We start from the raw sequence: 22481 nt of genomic DNA, 5'->3' as shown, positions 1-22481 counted from the left end.
AAAGCAATGCTGCCTTCCAACTTCATGTGAGTGGCCTCCATTTTCAGGATAAAATCTTAAGCCCTCTTGCATTGCTTTTTCCCCCTCTTTTCTTTTTTAGACAGGGCCTTACTATGTGGATGAGTGTGGCTTCAGACTCCCAGAGATCTCCCTGCCTCTGCCTATTGAGTGCTGGGAATAGGCACATTGATGCCAATACAAGCAGTGTAGACCATAAGGATGGAGTCCAGTGCCTTAAACATGAAAGGCAAGCATCCTGCCTACTAAGTTAGCTGCTTGGATTGTCTGAAATTATTCAAGTATATAAGAAGAAATAATGTCTGTGTATAACACTAAAAAAATAAAATAAAATTTATATTTGGTTAATAAATGATTTGGATGATTACAATGTATTGGTGGTATGTGCAGTTAAAAATAATTAATGAGTTTCATTATATTACTAATTAATAACCATGCTCAAGGATCTCAAAATTGAGGAAAATAAACAATATAAAATGGTAATATAATTGCCATGTTGAGTTCATCAATAATTGCATGAGACATGAAGGAAGGAGTCTTATTCAGAGGAAGAGGCCAGGGTTGCTTAACTGGGAAGGCAGAGCAAGCCGAAGAGATTGAACAGCCCATTAAGAAGGTCAAGATGGCAATCACAACACACAGCACGTAGTGCTTCACTGAGGCAAAGTAGAAAACATGGCTACCTTTGGTTTCTTGTTTGAATTTGAGTTTAAACAACCCGCAAAGCAGGGAGAAAAATACTGGATTCCGTCACTTCCACAGAGAGGGTAATAATAGGACCGCAAACAGTTGCAATTGGCATTACAAGGAGCAGTCAAATTCCCCAGTTCTCCTGTTCTGTAAATGAGAAAGGACAGAGAAGGCAAATTTTTTGTGTTGTAATTCCTGAGGAACGTAGTTGTATCAGAAGTTTTCATAGTGTCATTCAGTCACTCTCCCATGAATATCAAAGTAATAAAACAAAATTTCTGCTTCTCCCTGTGACTTAGCATACAATTAACCTACCTCTATGCCTAGACTGAAACCTTAGAGGAGTGATGCTATCTTACTCAGCTTCACACTCTCATGACTCAACACAAGACCTACTTATCACCTGCTTCAGATGCGTGCCTGAATGATTGAGTAGGTCAGGCACTGAGAAACCTTCTTTGATTAGGGTAAACCTTAAAAGGGGGAAAGCTATCAAATAAGAGTTATTAATAAGGCTTATCCCCCCCCCCACGAGAGAGAGAGAGAGAGAGAGAGAGAGAGAGAGAGAGAGAGAGAGAGAGAGAGAATAAAACAGTGAAAGTCTCAGTAAATGTCAAGGTTTCTCGGTAACAAACAGTTACAGTTCTGTGCATTATCTGTGAGATGGCTGGATCCATCCTCCACGCTACCCACCAGTGGCAATGAAAAAGCGGCTATTTTTATTATTATTTCTTTATTATTAAAAATGATTTGCAAACATCCCCAGTATGTGAGCAACATTTCTAAACCATAAAAGTCAACAAAATCATGTAGTTTAACTTTTTCATATCACCACAGATTCTGTCTTTGCAATGTGAGTAAATTTCCTGATTTCAGTCTCTGTGACGTTGTGTTTATACCCTCTCTTCTGGTCTGTGTGAAGACACAGAAGTCCCAAAATACAGGGACACAGAAGTCCCAATATATAGGGGCTCAACAAGTCCCAATACACAGGGGTACAAAAGTCCCAATAGACAGGAGCACAGGCACAGAAGTCCCAATATAAAGGTTTACTCTGTTCAAAGATGCTTCCCCAGTGTCTCACCTATTCATTCATTCCACAATGTATCTGAAGCAGCTGATAAGTAGGCCTTGTGTTGAGTAATAAGAGCATGAAGATGAATAAGTTAGCATCATTCTTCAAAACTTTCAGTCTAGGCACAAAGGTAATTAGCTAATTGTATGCTAATCCGCTGGCTGTGGTTTACTGGTACGTACAGACACATTTTAGAAGCTCCAAGGCAGGACAACTATCGTGAAAAACGGCTTTAAGAAAGGAGACCTGAGAAACTACCTCCTATATGAGTCTTAAAGATGAGCAAAATTTAGCCACACAGTGGGTAATTGGAAGAGGCTCAATGGAGCAGAGAAAGAACTATGTTCCTATGAGATGTCAAGGTCAAGATTAATGTTTGCCTCAAGGGCCTTGTTAAAAATCAATGGGTGTTAATTATTAGAAGTATATACGCTTATATTCAGCAGTGATATTGCCAAAAGTTCACCAAAAATATTTTGATACATTCTTTATATGTATGGATGTATGTATACGCGTTTCCATCTGTGTAAGTGAACATATATGTGTGTGTCTGAGGTTAACATTGGATAGCCTCATTGACCACTTTCTTAGTTGAGATGGTATCTCTCACGAACCCCACAGATCTCTGGTACAGGCTGGTCTAGCTAGCCAGCTTTCTCTGGGGATCCACAGTCCCTGTCTTTTGAGTGATGGAGTTAAAGGTAAACCACCACGCCCATCAGCATTATATAGGTTCTTGGTATCTGCACTCAGTTCTCACCCTTGCTCAGCAAGCATTTATCCTCTCAAGTTGCACAGAGTATGAATTGGAGGGAAAAAGACCAGTTACAACACCTGAAACAAGTGGTCAAAACATACATAAGTGTCAAATGTGTAAACTTGTTTTAATTAAAATTTTTTCTACCAAAAAAAAAAAGAAACCAAATCACAACTTGATTCTAAGAAAGATTGGAGAAAACTTTTAAACATATAATCAGCAAGATTTGGAGATTGGCATATGATGAAGCCCTATTTCAAGGAATTCAAAGGCACTCCCAATTCTGAAGAAGAGATAACCACTCTGACTTTACATAAATATTAAGTGTATGAGTCTCAAGTTGGCAGATAATTGAACCAAGGTTAAAAAAATGTAATACCCATTTGCATGTGTATTTAACAGAAATCATGACAGTGATAAGATCTACCACATGGAGTAGAGATAGATCTCACTTTTTGACGTTGTGACACACACTCTATTCTACAGTTCACTCTGAAAACTTCACAAATTATAGTGGGCTAGGTGGAGTTCTGGGGAGGTCTGCTTACTTCAAGTTCACACAATGAATCTCAGATGTCCTATCTTAGGTAGAGTAATGAAACATAACTGAAAGAGGGAAGCGGAGCCAGAGATGAGAAGGGCTCATACCAGCAACTGGAAGCAAAATATATAAACCAATGAAACATCAAAGTTTTTAAAAAATAATTTATCACACTGGAAAATGTTGTTATGTAAGTAGTAAGCAGAGAAGTTTGTGAGGGGGGAGGATCAACGTAGGAGGGAGAGAACAAGTTGTTGGGAAATGGAAAGAAAAGTTAGAGTGTAAGGGGCTGGACAGATGGCTGAGATGGTGGGGACACAGGTCACCAAGTCTGATGACCTGAGCTCAGAATCTGGAACCCACATACAAGGCGGGAACAAGTGGTTCTCTGCATACAAATGGATTAGTAAATACGAAGGCACTCTTTCCTTCTGACTAAAGTACCTTCTTTGTAGCTATGCCCTACAAAATGCTGCCGCATGTTTCTTTGTCAAACTCAGTCAGTTTTGTTACAGAAGTGTGATAGTCTCTACCTAGAGAAAACTTAGCATGGACAACAGAAAGGAGACTAGACAAAATCAGCCCTTGGCACTTAGGTTAGTAATATAAAGCTTCACAATAGTTCCAATTCAGAATTTCCAATATGTGTCATATGATTTATAAACACACACTGAAAATACAGAGAGTGCAAGATGTCCTCATGCAAAGCCCAATAGAAATCATGAAAGAAATACATATCTTTTATCATCAGGCTTCAATTTCTCTGTATTTTATGAAAATTATGACAAGGGATGAAAAGGAAAAAAAAACTAGTAGAAAACCAGTAAATGCTAGCTTTGAAATATATTTACTTTCTTCTTTCCTTAATTTCCCCCCCGCCCCAAGACAGGGACTCTTTCAGTAGTCCTGACTGCCCTTGGAATTGCTATGTAGATTAGGCTGGCTTCAGATTCAGAGATCCGCCTGCCTCTGCCTCCCAAGTGCTGGGATTAAGGCGTGCGCCACCACACCTGGCTTGTGAAGTATATTTTCAACATTTCCATTTTGTTGTTGTTGTTGTTGTTGTTGTTATTTCCAGACATGTAACCTGAACTGTACTCAAACTGGTGGCTGGAAGTAGCCTTTACTTTCAATAACATCTACACCTTTCTCCCTTGTCTTCTCTTCAGCTCCTTAAAACCTTCAAACTCCATTTTCCTTTAGGTCATGAGGATTTGCTAAGTATGCTCAAATAAAATTGAAAAGACATCTTTCTGTGAATGCTACAGAACTTTCTGGAGCTCCAGTCGCCCACCCCATTGTTCATTTAGCATTTTGTTTTTCAATTTCTGTTTGAGAGGAAGAATTTACTATATCTGTAAGAGGAAATGTGAAGAGGTGTTGACCAAATGCAATGGAGCTTAACCAAACATTTGTGTAGAACACTCGGCATCCTATTAACTTGAAGGAATGACAGACATGTGAATATAACTACAAATCAAGACTATTGTTATTGGCAAACATTTCTAAATGAATTTAATGTCATATAAATGCAGTATTGCACAAAATCATGAAATCCCATACCTGGAGTGACCTCTCTCAATAGCCAAGAACACATGCAATGAAATAATCAAAACATCACAATGAGGCTCCCAGGCACACTGCTATACCCTCTCACCTGCCTTGCCTGATCTACTGCTGGTAGCTTAGCAATCCATAGCAAAACAAACCTGGCCAAGGAAACTTGCTAGGGGGAGAAACCTGCCTGCAGGACAGAACAAGAAGCCATTTATTTCTCTAAAATGAACATGAACTTCAGTGTAAATAGAACAGAAAGTATTATGCAGGTTTAGTTTTATTTTAGTATTTTTTTAGTATATTTCAAACCAAATAAGAGGATTTTATCATACAGAATAACTTCTGCTTAGGAGTGGAGCACATGGCTTTAAGTCCAGCACTCAGGAGGCAAAGGCAAGTGGATCTCTGAGTTTAAAGCCAAAACTAGGTCTACAGAGTGAGTTCCAGGACAGTCAGGGATACTTTGTTTCGAAAAACAAAATAGCTTTTATTATACAATGTTTAAGTTAATATGGAATTAGGATGTTAAATTCTCTCTAGGATGTTGCCTTAGTCTGCTTTTTGTAGCTATAACAAAATGCAAAGAGAACAACTTACAAAGACTTTAGGTTTGCATGAAAAGAAAGAGAGCTAAAGGTTAGGAGGTCAAGCAAAAGGAAGCAGGATCTGCTTGCCCTCTCATGATAGAAGAAGAGATCAAAGGGCAGAACGGAGATGACCAGGTAGTGTGGGTGCTTCTTCACTATCATATGTAAATCCATACAAGACAAACTACGTACTTTTTTTTCTCTTTGAATCCCTGAGCCAAACACCTTGCCTTTAAACTGCTAATTTAACTAATACCTAGAGCTTTCAAGAAGGCACAAAATAAACCAAATTCCACAAAAATTTTACACTGAAACAAATAGACAAAATGTTTCTGCATTTTTCAAAAGGCAATTCCTAATCATCTATATTGAGAAAGGAAATACTTGAAAGTACATACATAATATCTGACATGAATGTAAAAAGCATTGAAATATATTTACCCATTATATGATTCAGAAACACCAGCAAATGGCTCATTTTCACATTTTGCATAAATAAATACAAAACTCAGCATAAGTGCTACTCCAGATGTAAACAATGCAAACTTCATTGTGTTTTTACACTTCATTTTGAATTTTGAAACAAGAACACCACCTAAGATTTGACCAAGAGCAGCTCCAGGGATTAAAACAGCCCCTAATGAGAAGTAAGATAATGAAAAACAGACAATTATGCTCTGTTACTCATACTGACAATGGGAAAATATCAAAACCAGCACCACCATGGCCTCCAAAAACCAAAGCATTTACCTGACATATAAAAAAAAAAAAACACATGCACAAAAAAAAAATGTCATAGATACGGGGAGTGGAAAGTTAACAAAATTAGGTATTAACAGAATTAATATATTCTTCTTAACCCAATTTTTTTCTGTCATAAGTTGACACAGAACACTGATCACAGAGGATCAGAAACTTCTACCCAAAACTTCAAGGTGTGCACTATCCAAAATGATCTACTCTCCCAAGAAAAACACCGCACTTAAGTAGAATCAGCATACCAGGTGATAACAGAGAAAGGCTTTTACCTCCAAGCGTAGCTGCAAAGCTGGATGTCATTCCAAATTGATGTTCTATAAATTTAGGCAAAAAGGTGGCAAATCCCGTAGTAACTAATGCTTCAGAAGTGGTTGATAGAACTAAACATATAAAGACAGTATTCCTCATCAAATTCTAAGGAAAAATATAGTTCAAATGAATAACTGGTTACAGCGCAAAGTGTGATGCTTACACAGACACATAATAAAATGCAAACACTTTAACTCAGGGTTCCTTCTTGCAGGAAAATATAGTTTCAACTAATTGATAGACACACACACACACACACACACATGCACAGGTGAGGACTTTTGTATGTGGGACACCTAAGGAACTGACAGATGATTCACTACTTGGGTCATTATGCTCTTATTGCTCTCAAGAAGCCAACAGATGAAGCAAAAGCCCATATGGGAAGGTTCCCCTTTCTAGGATTAGAGTAAATATCTATACTGTAAATTTACCTCTGTTAGGTAACTTAAAATAGATTTAAATTTCTGAATCCAATAAATGGGAAACTTGAAACTGAGCATGGATGAATACTATTTCATAATTATAGCACTGAGTAACTTAAGAACCTTAGATAGGTATAGAGTTAAGTAACTACACAGGTAGTTACACTGCCAGTTCTCTCATAATATTAGTTCATAAACCTAACACACCAAATTTCGAGATATGAAGGACAGACAAGAACATTGGCAGTGTAGTGGTGAGCACAGCCACCTGGTCAGAATAGGTGTAAACATTCACAGAGCTATGCAGGGGAGGAGTTCTAACAGAGGACTTCTCAACTTTCAGTAGGAAGGAAGAAATAACAACAGAGACAATTGAGAATGAGGAGGCATGATCCAAAAGGAAGAAGACTTAAAAGCAGATGAGGTCAGTGACAATTGATTATTGCATGCCATAGGGGAAATGGTATGGAATGGCAGGTTACATATAATGAGGAAGCACTGAAAATATTGCCAAGGAAGTAAATCATGCTCTTTCAGTTTTTCTATTCTGGAGCTCAAAGGGCAAGGAAACTCAGTCTGAAATGTTATAGATAAAAGCTTCCAGAGTAATTGTTTGGAAAATAATTGTAAAATGGTGTGAGGGTGCATGTGTGTTTACTTACACATGTATGTAAGATGTATACATGTGTAAGCACTGTGTTACTATGAGCCTGTGGGGGAAATTCACACACATATACACCCACACCTACACACAAACAAGAGAGAGAGAGAGAGAGAGAGAGAACACTCCTCACACACAAATGAGAGAGTGGGGGGGGGACTTCTCTTTTACCTTAATAGCCGTTGGAAAATCTTTAATACTTTTTCCAAAATTTTCATCTGCATGTTGGAAGGAAGTACTACTATTCTGATGAGTCTGGGAAGTTTTGCCAGCTTGAATTTTCGCTGTTCCTGGATGGGAGAGGGAGCAAACATGCTTGTTTTGCTGTTTACCGTTTCACTAATCATGTTTAAATTTACTTGCTCTTTAGTTGATATGCACTCTTTTGAGTACGTAGATTCCACTAGAGGTCAGTTTTCTTCTGTTACTAAAGTTGTTTAAATCTCTATGTCCGTCACTGGGCTGTGCTAAAGGCCAATATTCATTACCACTCATGGAGGTCAGCCAGGTGTGTTGGCTCAGGTCTGTTTTCTCAGCACTCAGGAGGTTATGCCAAAAGAACTGACCTAAGTCTGTGGTCACACTGTCAGCCTGGGCTGGAATGTGAGACCTTGTTTAAAACTTACAAAACCAAGCATACCAACTGACAAATGGAGTTCCAATCAGTGTAAATATTAATGTTTAGTCAATGAATTTCAATTTAATGACAGGGTTTTGTCATTAAACCAATATATATAATTCCTCATTTGAGTCTGCTAACAGTCTTTGTTCATTTGAATTGTTGTTGTAGGCACTCTTTATAGATTAGAATACGTGTGTGGCTGTTTTCCTTTGTTCACTAAAGAAAGAGATAGGCACATGCTAGGAGGTGAAGTAATATTTGCTGTCATTTATTGTGAATCTTTGTTTAAACCATAGTTCTGTGAAAATGCTGAGAAAGCATCATGTGGCATTAGAATGGAATGGCCCAGGGTGGTAAAGATACCAATGCATTCACCCGATTCCAGGGTATTGAGTTTTATTTTAGCCCTCTCCACACACCTCCCCCAATACCCACCCTCATCCACTCACCACCCCACACTCACCTTCACCCATCACCCAACCCCCACACTTCCACATCTCCACACACACTTCTCCACCTCCACACACTTCCCTGCACCTCCACACACCTCCCCTCACCTCCACACACCTTCACACACCTCCACACATGTCCACACATCCCCACATAGGTCCACACACCTTCACATACCTCCACACATGTCTACACATCTTCACACATGTCCACACACGTCCACACATCTCCACACATGCCCACAGACCTCCACACATGTACACACACATCCACACATGTACACACACCCACACATGTACACACACATCCACACATGTCCACACACCTCCACACATATCTATGCACCTCCAAAAGCTTTGTTGCAAATGATAGTAAAAACAAATGTCTTCAAGTTTGAGAAACATGCTTCAGAAGCAAGAAGCCATAAAAGAAGGGACATTCATTTCTACTAAGTTGTTTTTCAATGACTATCTAGTATTGAAATATGGTTTATAAATTAATACATGACAGACTGAGTTTGAGGACAAGTTAAAAAATAAGGACTTGTACAACTATCAATAATTAGCTTGAATGATTTAACACAGATTGATCCTTGACACCAATGACTAACTGAACATGAGATACTAATTGACAATTGTATCTTGCATGTACATAGACAAGAGTTAAGATAAAATACAAGGAAAAGTTTAGTGAAAAGTTCTTAGTACTCACTAAACATAAATCGTAATAAAATAATCCACAAATATTATTATCTCTGTGAATATTTTCTAAGAAGTTATATTTCAAAAGTATGTATTGGCAGACCATGAAGGTCTACAAGTAAGCAAGGTGATTCTATAGTTCTTATTAATCATCTTGAAAACAACTAACCTAAAATTACAATAAAGCTTTCTTTATAAAAATGAGATGGATTTACCTGGCAAATACTTTGGGAAACAGGAGAAGGGAATTATCAAAGACCAAGCAAAGAGCCAAGCTAAAAGAAACCCAATCCACCAGGCACCCAACCACCGGGGATCATCCTCAGTGACATCAGAACTGTAAGGACAGAAAAAGTCAAAATTCATTCAGTCATAATTAGTATTTGGTCATAACAATCAGATGTCTTATAATTCAGGTGCAAAGGGTAGGCTTTTACTGTTTTTAAAGCTGTCCTGTCTTGAAGTCAGCACAATGAGTTAGTGAATAAGATATATACAGGTATAAATGAGGCTTAAAAACAATGGTAGGAAAAGAATCATAAAGATGGCAAACATGGCGCCTAAAGAGATGACTTTATGGTTAAGAGCATTTAATGTTCTGGTGAAGGAAAAACTAATTTTAACTGAATTATTATTCTTGACCCAAAGAATCTATAAAGTATATTTTTAAAAATCTCCAGTGATCCTATTAGACATCTTTATTTATGAATAAATGCATTATTAGGCTAAGAGATGTAGAAAGCAGTGCAGACACAGTGTCATATAAAAAGAGTGTACACTGTCCTGAATTCCTTCATGACATTCAGAAAGAAAAATTCAAAGAAAAACAGATATTGCCTTGCCTTTGTCCCAGGGAAATATCAATATACAATGTCAACAGCTGTCCACCCAACACATAGCCAATGGCAGGGCCTAGGATTGACATAGAGTATCCGATTCCTAGGAAAAGATTAAAGGCATTAGGAATGATCATATAAACAGCTTTGCTCAACATTCTAACAACAGTGAAGAAAAATATGTTACTAAGGAAAATTCCTAATGATTCGACCTACATCAAAATTACAGAGATCTAAAAAAATAGCAGGTGAAAGGTATCATTTAGTTAGCAGTTATGTCAAGGAATTTAAAAATATTGACTCACTATAAAAATCACTTGATTATAATAATAGGAGTTGCACCAAGTAATTATAAATCTGTGTTGTGGAGATTGTGCATAGACTGTTTTCCTTTTAGCTATAATTATTGTTTACAATTCTGTTGAAGGAAACAAGGTGAAGTAAGAAGTCTCCACACTCTGCACCAGCTTGGAAAGCTTTCTTTGTTTACTGTGTAGCAGAGTCTAACACCTAGATATGTCCATAAGCCTATGCCTCATTTGTTTGTTTATTTTCTTTTTTGGTTTGTTTTTTGAGAAAAGGTTTCCCTGTGTAACCCTTGGCTGTCCTGGAAATCACTCCGTGGAACAGGCTGGCCTCAAAATCACAGAAATCCACCTGCCTCTGCCTCCCGAGTTCTAGGATTAAAGTTCTGGCGATAGGTCTATTTCTTAAAAGCAAAAGCAAGCCATTCACCATTAGTCACGATTCCTAGTGAGATCTATCACTTTTTAAATCAGTAAACAGCTTACTTCTGGCTACTAGAGATTCATATTGTTGTCATTTAGAACAAAGCATTTACAAAATGAAATGTACTGTATTGACACCTTCTAAACATTTTTATTTGTTGCTAATTTTCCTCTCTCTCTCTCTCTCTCTCTCTCTCTCTCTCTCTCTCTCTCTCTCTCTCTCTCTCTTTATAGGTGACCTGCATTCACCTATATTCATGGTGTCAACATGGTCTGGATAGATGACAGTAGAACCATTGTGCATCCTAGTAACCGACTTGTTAGGACTGTAAACAATTAGATGAAGTACGAAGTATGATCGCATTTACCTAATTGAAATGCCCATGGCATTACAATGAACTTGGTTTTGTTTGTCTGTTGTTTCTCCCTTAGATATAGGGATAGAATTCGTACTAAGCAAACATTCTTCCAACACTCCCTACATAGTGAACGAACAATTAATCAAAATGATAATAAGAGCTCACTCACCTATATAGAGAGAAGATTTGTGTGTGGGCACAGAGTCATCAATAAAGGCTGTTCCCAGGGTGTAGAGCGGAGTTCCTCCAGTTCCCAGCAATAGTTGTCCCAGGATGAAGACATACAAGTAATTAGAAAGCAAAGAGTCTGAAGACGCACACCTCGTACCATTCCTTGTTGTTAAACAAGTATCTTTAGTGGAGGGGAAGAGTTGTAAATTTAAAGTTTAGCCAACAACTTAAATTATCAACTTACAAATTACATTTACCTAAGATATTTCTTCATTTTCATTGCATTTAAAACAGATAAAGGTATATACAAAAACAAACCAACAAAAAGTATATATACTTGAGAACATATACGAATTACTCTCATGCCAAAATGTAGAATATAAAGAAATACTACTTAAGATTTGAATCTAAGAAATTTGCTGGTAACCAATTTCAGTATCTCAATGAAGATAAGGGGTCATACAATAAAAGTAAAAACTGCAGTTACCTCTTCAGTCAAGTGCTCAGGGTATATGCTAATGAGCCCATGGAAACGGGAGAGAAAGCACCAAGTAGAAATAAAAGAACAAGCTACTAGAAATAGAACAGGTAAAGGGGAATAAAGACTGGAGGACTTACCAAGAGAAAAAATACTCTTGACACGTGTGCATAAATACGACAAACTTAAAACCCTAAGACTTTGGTGAGGGAAACAGGATTGGTTTGGTAGTAAACCAGCACTTGCTACTCATGCAGAGGACCCTGGTCCAACTTGCCGCAGCCACATGATAGCTCACAGCTCCTTTTAACCTTCTTTTAGCCTCCACAGGCACCACCCCAGGCAGGCAAAACAATCATTGACAGAAAATAACTAAAGTGTTTTTAAAATTCTCAAAAGAGAAAAGGTGAGACAGCAAGTTACAGATAGAAAAGTCATACAAAAGCAATCAAGTAAATGCATAATCAGTTAGAATAAGAAAAGAGATACACATTCTAAACTAAATGAAGAGAGGCTTATAATTTCAAGAGCATAGAGCAAGGGAACTGAATGCAGGACTTTCCACCATGAAAGACCCTTGTAAAAAGCTAATGGGTTTACAAGTGAACACATATAACATGTTTCTTATGCAGAAACGGCTAAAGATGAGTAGTTGTGTTTCCCAATAACATGGATAAAGAAATAACAAAATTGAATCAATGAAAGATGATGTGATTCACACATTTTCTTCTTTTAATGGTATCCAGGTATAAACTTATTTTAATATTTTAAAATGGAATGAGCCTTGTCTGGAAAAAAAAGATTTAATACACCATATAAATGGGGGGAAATAATTGAAGCTCATTAACGGAAAGCCATTTTCTTCTGCAACCCATGGTTATTTTTATACAGCTTTATTTTGTTTGTGCTTACTTTCTTCTCTGTTTTGTGACAGGGTTTCTCTGTATAATCCTGGCTGACCTGGAACTCCATCTGCCGACCAGGCTAGCCTGAATTTAGGGATTTGCCTGTCTCTACCTAGTGAGTGCTGGGATTAAAAGTGTGCATCACACTCAGCATATAGTTTTATTTTCCTTCAATTATCTTTAATCTATTCTGTTATATGATTTTATTTTTGGTTGAGAGAGAGAGAAAGGGAGATGGAGTTAGAGAAGGAGAGGAAAATGGAGAGGAGGAGAGAGACCTAAGATGAATCTCTGACTCTGGTTGGAGACATGACATTCCAAGATGATTCAAATATTACCATATTGTCATCCCCTCTTATAAGGGTTAATCCATACAAGCCTACCCATCACCTGTCCAGAACATCTTTGGGGAAAAATGATCCTTGTAAAATCACTCATAAGAAGATGAGAGGAGCAACCATCCCTTAATAAGAGCTGTATATAATGACTTCAAAGCCTTCGGTCTGTGCAGTCACTTAGAGATACCACTGCTAAGCCTGAAAACTTCTTTCTGAGTTTCCTTGAAGGAAGCATAATGTTTGACATTCCATCCTTCAGATACTGGCCAGAACCCAAAGCCTACTGGACCTGGCATCTGCAAGTTCTCGCTTTCCCTGAAGACCACCCTACCACGCAGCTGCTCAAATCTCCATAGCTGAACCTTCCTGCTTTCCTGGTCTCTAACAGTGCCAAGGTTTGGTCTTTGCCTTTTCTGTCTCCTTCCTCCTGGCAGCTTGCCTCCCAGGTTGCCCATCTCTCATGTTCTCATAAGTGGCCCTTGAGTCCATTTTCAAATTTTTGTTTGTTTGTTGTTTAATCAACAAGACTAAGGAATGGAACCCATGGTCCCCAAACAAGGCAAAGATAAATTATAGATACTTTAAAAGGTGATGGTGAGTATTGTTATCATATACTGAACACATGTAGTTTGACTACATTCTGTTACTGTGCATCATTTAAAACAGAAAACAACATGCAATTTAACAATAACCACAAGAGGGAGCCTCTATATCATTTATGAATTCAGAAAAACCAGCCGTGGTAAAATAAAGATGAGTCTTTTCTGTAATGGACCAACCAGAGGCCAGATCCACCTATTAATACTGTCAAAGTCCTCAGCATAAAGACAAATGAGGATACACACACACACACACACACACACACACACACACACACACACACACGTTCTCAGGCCAACCCTTACTGTGAGTAACTCTAAATTCCCCATCCTCCTACACCTGCTTAGGTCCAGGATTCCAGGCATTTGTTCAAACAACCTGGATGCTAGGCACTGCTTTCCCCTAAGCTCAGCCTCCAGGCAGGCATGGAAAGGATGGTCACTGGGCATGAACTAGGATTCTACTCTCACAGTCCTAGTTTCCTATGAGGATCTGGGGTAGAAAACTCTAGAAAGGATGGAAGAGGACAGGAGGATTGTTGTCCAAAGAAATTAGACTCTTTAATTAATATAGCAGGTATATCAAGGTAACTAACTTTACACCAAAGCAGCCTCACTTCTCATTCATTGATTTTGTTTGTTTGCTGGTCTGAACTTCTCATTAGTCTCTCTCTCTCCTCTCTCTCTCTCTCTCTCTCTCTCTCTCTCTCTCTCTCTCTCTCTCTCTCTCTCTCCTTCTCTTTCTGTCTGTCTGTCTGTCTGTCTCTCTCTGTCTGTGTGTGTGTGTGTGTGTGTGTGTGTGCGCGTGTGAATGCTTTTTCCTCCTGCCTCAGCTTTCCACCCCCTAACTAGAGCTCTAAGGAAGGAAAAACACTATTGTATTTGTTTACATCTAACCATCCCAATGTAGGATGCCTGGGGAGCATAGGTCACTCCTACATGCCTCTCCTGTAATCCCTCTGCGTTTACTGTATTGGTGTAAATGAATGCAGACAGATTGTGATAATATATACAGCTTTAATGGGGAAATAGATTTACAGAACCACAGGTTCCCGTGGAGAACAGGAAAACAGAAGGGGCGGAGGGCTCATGCTTGCCAGATTTATATGTAAATATTAACCCGAGGCGAACACGCCCCCTAAGGGGGTTGGGCTATCCCTACATCTTACCCTATTACCTGTATTTCAAACACTTCTTAGAAAATAGGATAGACAAAAACAATCTCTGATTTTTCGGTGTGTGATTCCCTCTAAGCACCTGGCTCGAGACAGATGCCCTTCTCACTAAGAGCGGGTGGTGAAGGAAGTCCTAGAAATGGTGCAGGAACAATGCCTCTTCCTGAAGCTGAGGAGTCACCCTCCCACATGCAAGTGGACAGGCTCTGCCTGTAACAGAAGAGGTGCAGGGTGCCCACAGAACATTCCTCTAATGCATCACTTCTAAAATATGGAAGACGGAGTAGGAAGAGGTTATACAAAGAATCCCACAGATGCCTCAGCAGTCTGCCTTTGTAGGAACTAAAATCTGAGATCCTTTGCCTGCACCGCACGGCCAGCATTTCCTCAAAGAACTTGACCCGAACCTGGTCCATGAAAAGAATTTCAAAAAGAGATGCCACTGTGCCTACAGAAGGATATTAATTTTTTTAAACAATAATTCCAAAGAACAATTTCATTAAGAATAACACTGGGGTCTTCATCACAATTCATGGAGTAGGTAAAAAAATGTGAACGTATTTCATCATGAAATGAAACAATTAGAGCAAATACTGGATGCAAAGAACAGCAAAGCAGAAACAAGGCAGCATCGGGGAAAAGGTGAAAGAGGAGCTACTCGTGCTGCCAGGACCAGAGCAGGGAAATTAAAACCCCTAGAAACGGAGACACAATGGAGAGTGTCCACGAAGGCCAGCATGGCAAACAAGAAAGGACATGTGGCTGCAATGAGAATCACATGGCAGTAGATCATAAAACAGGCAAAAAAAAAAAAAAAGACAGAGGAAGCAGGTGTGACCGAAGTAGATGGCGGCCTGCCACAATAAGACAAAACACCTATAGATATAATTTAAGAAATGATACTCAAATTAACAAATAGAAATTTAAGTATACAGGTTTTAGGTCTTTTTAAAGTAGGTTTTTAGGATAGATGTATCCCTAAACTACAGCACTGATTAACTTCAATGTGCAGATGTTTGGACTCTAGCGATTTTCCAGAGAAGAACTCACTGTTGCAGAAGACAACAGTGGATAAATGTTGTTGGGTATTTTGTGCCTCCATTCTTAGATTGTAACCAGTGAGTTAAGAAAGTAATCTGGTAAAGTTTCATGCTATATTATCTTCATGTATTCTAATTATTATTTTTTGTCTCCACTAATACTCAACATCTCATTGAACATGCTATAGAAAATGCTAGTTTTCTATATATGACCTTATAAGTGAATAGTCCAAGATAATTTAATTATTTCAATTGTGTTTCAAATGTGTCTATAGATGCATTTAATTCTTGGCATAAGATTATAATGCAGGCCGGGCAGTGGTGGCACACGCCTTTAATGCCAGCACTCGGGAGGCAGAGGAGGCAGGCAGATCGTAGTGAGTTCCAGGCCAACCTGATCTTTAAGAGCTAGTTCCAGAACAGGCTCCAAAGCAACACAGAGAAACCCTGTCTCAAAAAACCAATATATATATATATATATATATATATATATATATATGCAGAATTATCTAATACTTTAAATTATTTTCTGCTTGTCTTGATGTAAACCCATTAAATTCATGGCTCAAGGATGTTTTTCTTTTTAATATTACCATACATGTGAACGTGTGTGTGTGTGTGTGTATGTGTGTGTGTGTGTGTGTGTGTAGTGTATACATATTTGGAAAGCATGGACAGTGGAGATGCATATAAAGTCCAGAAGAGGAAATCAGGTGACCGGCCCCACCTTTCTCCACCTTATTCTCCTGAAACAGAAACTCCCATTGAACCTGAAACTCTCGAAATTTTTCTGCCTCTGACTCCCATAGCATTAAGGTTAAAGGTAAATGGATGACCACATCTAGCTTGTTTTGTTTGTTGTTGTTTGTTTGTTTGTTTTCAAGACAGGGTTTCTCTCTAGCTTTGGAGCCTGTCCTGGAACTAGCTCTTGTAGACCATGCTGGCCTCGAACTCACAGAGATCCGCCTGCCTCTGCCTCCCGAGTGCTGGGATTAAAGGCGTGTGTTACCACCGCCCGGCCCCACATCTAGCTTTTTATAAAAGTGATTGGATTTTAACTTGGGCCCTTATGCTTATGTGGGAACTGTTCTTACTTCCTGAGCCAACTGTCCAGATCCATTGATTATTCTTTCCTAGTCAATTTTCTTCAGTGGCTAGTCCAAGGGATGTTATTATCCAAAAGTTATCATCAGAACTGGGACTTGTATAGTGGAATGGTTGCTAAGCACCATCAAGGCCCTTGGTACAATTTTCAGCATTGAAAAAAAATGTTATTTTATTTTGAAAGAGTCTCTGGTAGTAATGCTTTGAATTTCCAACCCAAATTATTTAAGTGACCAGTACACATGCATTCTTTCAGTTTTAATTACAAGACCCCAAGGGACAGGCCAGTGCAAAAAGAAACAAAAGGTTGATATTTTACTAAGACAAACAAAACTTTCACTTGTTACCCAGGAAAACATGCCAGGAGCTGCCTACGTCCACCTCTGCTACAACAAGCACAGCCATTTTCTCGTACAGAACTTGGAGGTAGTTCCCCTCCCACCAAAGCCTGGTAGCCACATTCAAAGTCTAATCGATGCTTAAAGATTCTCAGGATCTTTTCAGACTCCAAGCAATACTTAATAGTGTGCTTCTAACATAGTGTGTAATGCAAATAAATAACAGATACAGTGACAGGGTCCAGATGCCAAGTTCTTGAAATTTAACTGCTGTAATAGACCTTAAATGACTTCTTCTGGCATACATATAAATTACTAGTTGTTTTCAGTATATCAAATCCAATTAGCTTAATGCCATCAATACTGAAGTCCAGCAAGGCATTTTATGAGCTATTGAAATGATCACATCCTTGGAACTATTGTTATTAGAGGACAAATAATTATTACCTATTGAGGGATCTCCTACACGTTGCATGATGTTGAGTACGTCTCTGATTCTACTTTAGAGGCAACAGAAGCATCTTACCCTCTAGTAGCTAGAATAAAAAAAAATGTCTGCATACCTGGCTAAATGTCTACAGCAGAATGTTGCAGCAACATTTGGGAGGATTTAAACAATACTGAAATAAGATGATGTTTGTAGACTGGTGCCTGACGACCTGAGTATAGTCCCAAGAATCCATGTGGTAGGGGAGAATGGACTCCAGCAATCTGTTCTCTGCCTTCCACATGCTTGCAATGCCCTACACTCAAAATAAATAAATAATATATAATAAAAAAATAAAAAGAATAAAAATAGATTTTAAAAAAAATGTGTGGGGGGGGGTGATGACAGTATAACTGTTGCTCCACAGAATAGCAAACCACCCTGTTTTTGCAAATAGCAAAATTAAAAAATAAATAAATAAAACAAAGAATGCAGTATCACTAACTGTACCAGATGTCTAAGAAGGCAGAAAAAAGTTTCAGAAAAAAACACCAAATCTGGAGCTGGAGCTGAAACAAGTACCACAGCCTCCCTAGGTTTGCAGTGATTGACAGTTATTCTCCAGCACTTCGTCCTGAGTTTGCACCAGACAAATATGTGGCAAAGAGAGATAGTGTTGAAGGGATCATTCCTGAATCTTTCAGATCTTTGATGGTGTGGCTAAGGTATTTATTCCCCAGAGGATATAAATATAGTCTGGATGTACAAAGTCTGAATGCTTCTTTTCCTTCTTAGCAGCTTCAAAAAGAAAAGGTTTCAGAACTTCCTGGGACGGATTTGGGAGACTACATACATCTTACAAGGCTTATCCTTCCAAAGGATCTGCCTTCCCCATAGATGAGGACTCTGGGCCCACGAACCAGCTTAGACTCCCAATGTTATAAAAGTTAAAAATCTCCATTATGTAAAATACTCATATTTGTTTTTGTTTTCTTCATAACTGTTACAACTTTTCTACTTAGATATTTGCTCCACTTTTTGCACCGTTTTGGGAACTTTGCTTCTGAAGGGTGACATTATTTTACATCTAAGATCAGACAAAGAGATGACAAAGAGCATTTAGCACAATGAACACCCATTAATGAGCACTCAGTAAATCTTTCGTGAATTTATTTTTGAAAAAAATCAAGGTTTACTCTAAGAATACATTTTTCAATAAGACTTTATAGCTGGGCCTTTTGTGTTCACTCTATTTATTAAACACTTATAAAACCATATACACTTTAAACCCCAAGAAAGATAAGCCATTATGACTCCTGAAATGCTGAAAAACTACTACAGAGATAATGGAAATGATACAAAACTAAAACATAATAATTCATAAATTTTTATGAACCAAACAGTATGACGTTTTAAAAATTGATAGAAATGCAAAAAAGTAAAAATGACAGAATGTGATCAGAGAGATAAAAATGAAATTATAAACTATTTCAATTCATGACAAATAAAACAGTAAACAAAACCAGTCTGTTCTTGGGGCTAGGGAACTCACCTTCTCGCAAATACCAGGTTAGCCTTTAGCAGATGGAACACTACAGAGCTTTTCTCCAGAAGGAATTTAGTACTGCCAAAGTCCAAATATCAGCAGTCACAGAGGCCAGAGAATGCAAATTATAACCCTATTCCAACCCCTGGACTGCTTTTATAAGTAGGAGTTGATTGAAACACAACGGCCCGCTTTTTAAACGGGTTGCTAAGTTCACTTTCTTGAGACAACAGTGTTAATCAACTGTAACAGACTGAATAGACCTAAGGCGGAAAATGTTTACTACTGTGAAGTTATAGAAAGCATTTCCTGAGCTCTTACACTACAACATGGTTAATCAAGCACTGTGTCTTTGTCCTCTTCTGCAGTGAATCTATTATGAGAATAACTATGTTTTGTTCTTTATTATAGAAAGATTAAAACAAATACAATGGTCAGGAGTAAGATAAATCTCTGTGGACTAAAAATCAACCTCAGCAATTACCAGTGCAAGTCCAATCTTGTTGTGTGTTTATTTTGAAAAAATGATCTACAGTATCACATTACTCAAACTTAATATTTCATTATGTGGTTGGTTCTATGGTTTATTATTCAAAAATTATTTGCTGTTTCCCTAGGAAAAAATAACTAAATTTCATTTCCCTGTTGACATTAGGACTAGCATAGATAGCATTTAGCATGTTGGTTGCTTTACATAGTAAAATGTGGAGGTGAGCTAAATCCTGTCAGGAAAATTGGATTGAAAGCCAAGACTGACTGGTCATTCCTTTTCTCTACAATTTGTAGAATATGAATAAAGTTTCTCACCAACCTCAACCTTCAGATAAAATGGATAGACTTTAACTGCTGCTCACTAATGAGAAACACCCAGAGGAAATTTGAAATAGGCCTGATTAGAGAAACCATAGCTATCTTGGCGTTGTTTCTAATATAAAAGCCAGGCTATCCAGAGTGTAAGTTACAGGTCTGCCATTCAGTAACACCATAAATACATTCAAAGAGTTACATTTTACCAACATGCTGCAAAATACCAGGGATACAATGATAAGACAGGAATAGAGAATTTTTCCTGTGAAGATAGTTCATAACTTCTTTCCCCTATTTTCCCTCAAATATAATAAAAGCTATTGTATATAATCAAAGCAATTAGGACAGCCAAAGCTACACAGAGAAACCCTGTCTCAAAAAACCAAAATAATAATTGTTGTGGGATAATTGTACACTGTGAAGATATATTGCTGTGATTGGTTTAATAAAGAACCGAATGGCCAATACCTAGGCAGTAAGTACAGGTGGGACTTCAGGGCAGAGAGAGAATGCTGAGAAGAAGAAAGGCAGTGAGAGACATGGCGAGGAAACAGGAGCTACAAGATGGAAGAGAGGTAATGCCATGTGGCAGAATGTAAATGGGTTAATTTAAGTTATAAAATATATTTGACATAAGCCAAAGCTAAGGTCAAGCTTCCATAATTAATAAGATGTCTCCATGTAATTATTTGGGAGCTGGGTAGTGAGACAGAGAAAGACTCGTTATATATAGCATCTAATATGGGGGGGGGGCACATATTTCCACATAGGACCTAAGAAAATTTTTAAGAAGCCTCAAACACACAAAATGGAGCCAGATGCTGCTTCCTAGTCCCAGTCTTTCAGGCAGGCTGTGGTATATGAGACATGACTCCTGGGCGCTGCCTGTGGACTTGAGCCAGTCAAAGCCATGAACAGAGCTCCATGATGAATTTAAGGCTTGATTCACATGGTCTTAGAAGGCTGTAGGTACACAATAAAGTGTCCAGACTGAGAAAATCTTTAAACAGACACAGTAAAAAATGGATATTGACAATAATAGAGAAAATAGTTTAAAATAATAAGCCTTTAAAGATAGAGTAAATGAATAGAAAAAAATAATTGGCCACATAAAATTGGGAAACACGCCGGGCGGTGGTGGCGCACGCCTTTAATCCCAGCACTCGGGAGGCAGAGGCAGGCGGATCTCTGTGAGTTCGAGACCAGCCTGGTCTACAGAGCTAGTTCCAGGACAGGCTCCAAAGCCACAGAGAAACCCTGTCTCGAAAAACCAAAGAAAAAAAAATTGGGAAACACACAGGACATCTGGATCTTGTATGGTGCTTTTGTTGACTTTGAATTTTTTGGATGTTGATGAACAAACAGCATCTGCTGAGAGAAACTGGATTATTCAAGGAATTGCTGAATAAAACCACCCTATATACTTTATACTTTATACTTTAGAGATGTCTTGACATCAGAATAGAAATTGGGAAATGTGTGCCTTGATTATGCCTTTGTTTCCACAGGAAAGAAAAAGCTATGGATACCTTCAGAGTTACTAGAAATCAAATTTGACCAAGGGAGACCTCCTGAGGATCATGGCTACAGACATGGAAGAAGTCAGGAAAGACTACAGGACAAGTGATGCATATGCAGATCCCTCTGCATGAGAACAGCTCTGAGACTGAATGAGACATGATAAATCTTATTGGCTACAGAATCCTCATGACTTATTATTACATGCCATTCTTTCATATGGCACAGAAAGAAGTTGGGTTATACCGCCCAAATGCACTTACAAAGTTGACAGATGCTTTTTACCTGCTCAAACAGAAAACAGAAAATAATTTTTAGCTGACTTGTACAGACCACACATTCCATACTTATCTTAATGCATATATATATATATATATATATATATATATATATATATATATATGTTACCTTTAAAAGTTAGTGTGTTTTGAGAACAAAAGGACCAGACACCAATGAAGACAAATATCCCAGCTGACCCAGCCTCTCAGAATGCCTCTGATGCAGCTTCCTCAAAATTCTGCATCCAGAACAACTTCTAAGCTGCTAGCTGAGATGGTCCAAGCTCACAGACTACTCTCACTAGGACTTCAGATAAGTCCTGTACTTTCCTACTACACAGAGACTTGACAACAAAAGGTTACAGCTATCTCTCCCAGCATTGGATTATTATCCCAATTTTCTCAGAGTCTCCTAAACACATAATCACCCCCAGACAAGAGAAAGCAGTCTAAGCAACATGACATCCACATTCCCAATAGGTGGGGTGAGTTTCTGGTTGTTCAGTGGATATTTGTTATCATTTAGGAGGGGTTACTTGCAAATTGTTACTGGTCATGATAAAAAAAAAAACTAAGCAAGGGAGATTAGTTTCAAAGAGCTCTTTCTGAAAATGAAAGGGGATATAGAAATAATATAATAAAAGGGATAGATTATTGGATCTGTTTTAAACTAAAGAGCAGC

The 22481-nt window shown here is 38.2% G+C and overlaps 1 protein-coding gene across 1 annotated transcript in view; it reads right to left on the bottom strand.

Annotated features, from left to right (window-relative positions):
• LOC142836737 (solute carrier organic anion transporter family member 4C1) overlaps positions 1–22481 on the bottom strand; it is a 47438-nt gene that overhangs the window by 11207 nt on the left and 13750 nt on the right. The window contains exons 3-9 of the mRNA XM_075951270.1: positions 11245–11427; positions 9995–10091; positions 9368–9489; positions 7551–7669; positions 6254–6398; positions 5667–5862; positions 702–855 (exon numbers count right to left, since the gene is read on the bottom strand). Of these exons, the coding sequence (XP_075807385.1) occupies positions 702–855; positions 5667–5862; positions 6254–6398; positions 7551–7669; positions 9368–9489; positions 9995–10091; positions 11245–11427 (1016 nt within the window). The remainder of the gene's footprint in view (positions 1–701; positions 856–5666; positions 5863–6253; positions 6399–7550; positions 7670–9367; positions 9490–9994; positions 10092–11244; positions 11428–22481) is intronic.

The sequence above is a fragment of the Microtus pennsylvanicus genome, chromosome 17 (assembly GCF_037038515.1).
Source record: "Microtus pennsylvanicus isolate mMicPen1 chromosome 17, mMicPen1.hap1, whole genome shotgun sequence".
In the NCBI taxonomy this organism is placed as follows: domain Eukaryota; kingdom Metazoa; phylum Chordata; class Mammalia; order Rodentia; family Cricetidae; genus Microtus; species Microtus pennsylvanicus.
This window is presented reverse-complemented; position numbering and strand designations above follow the sequence as displayed.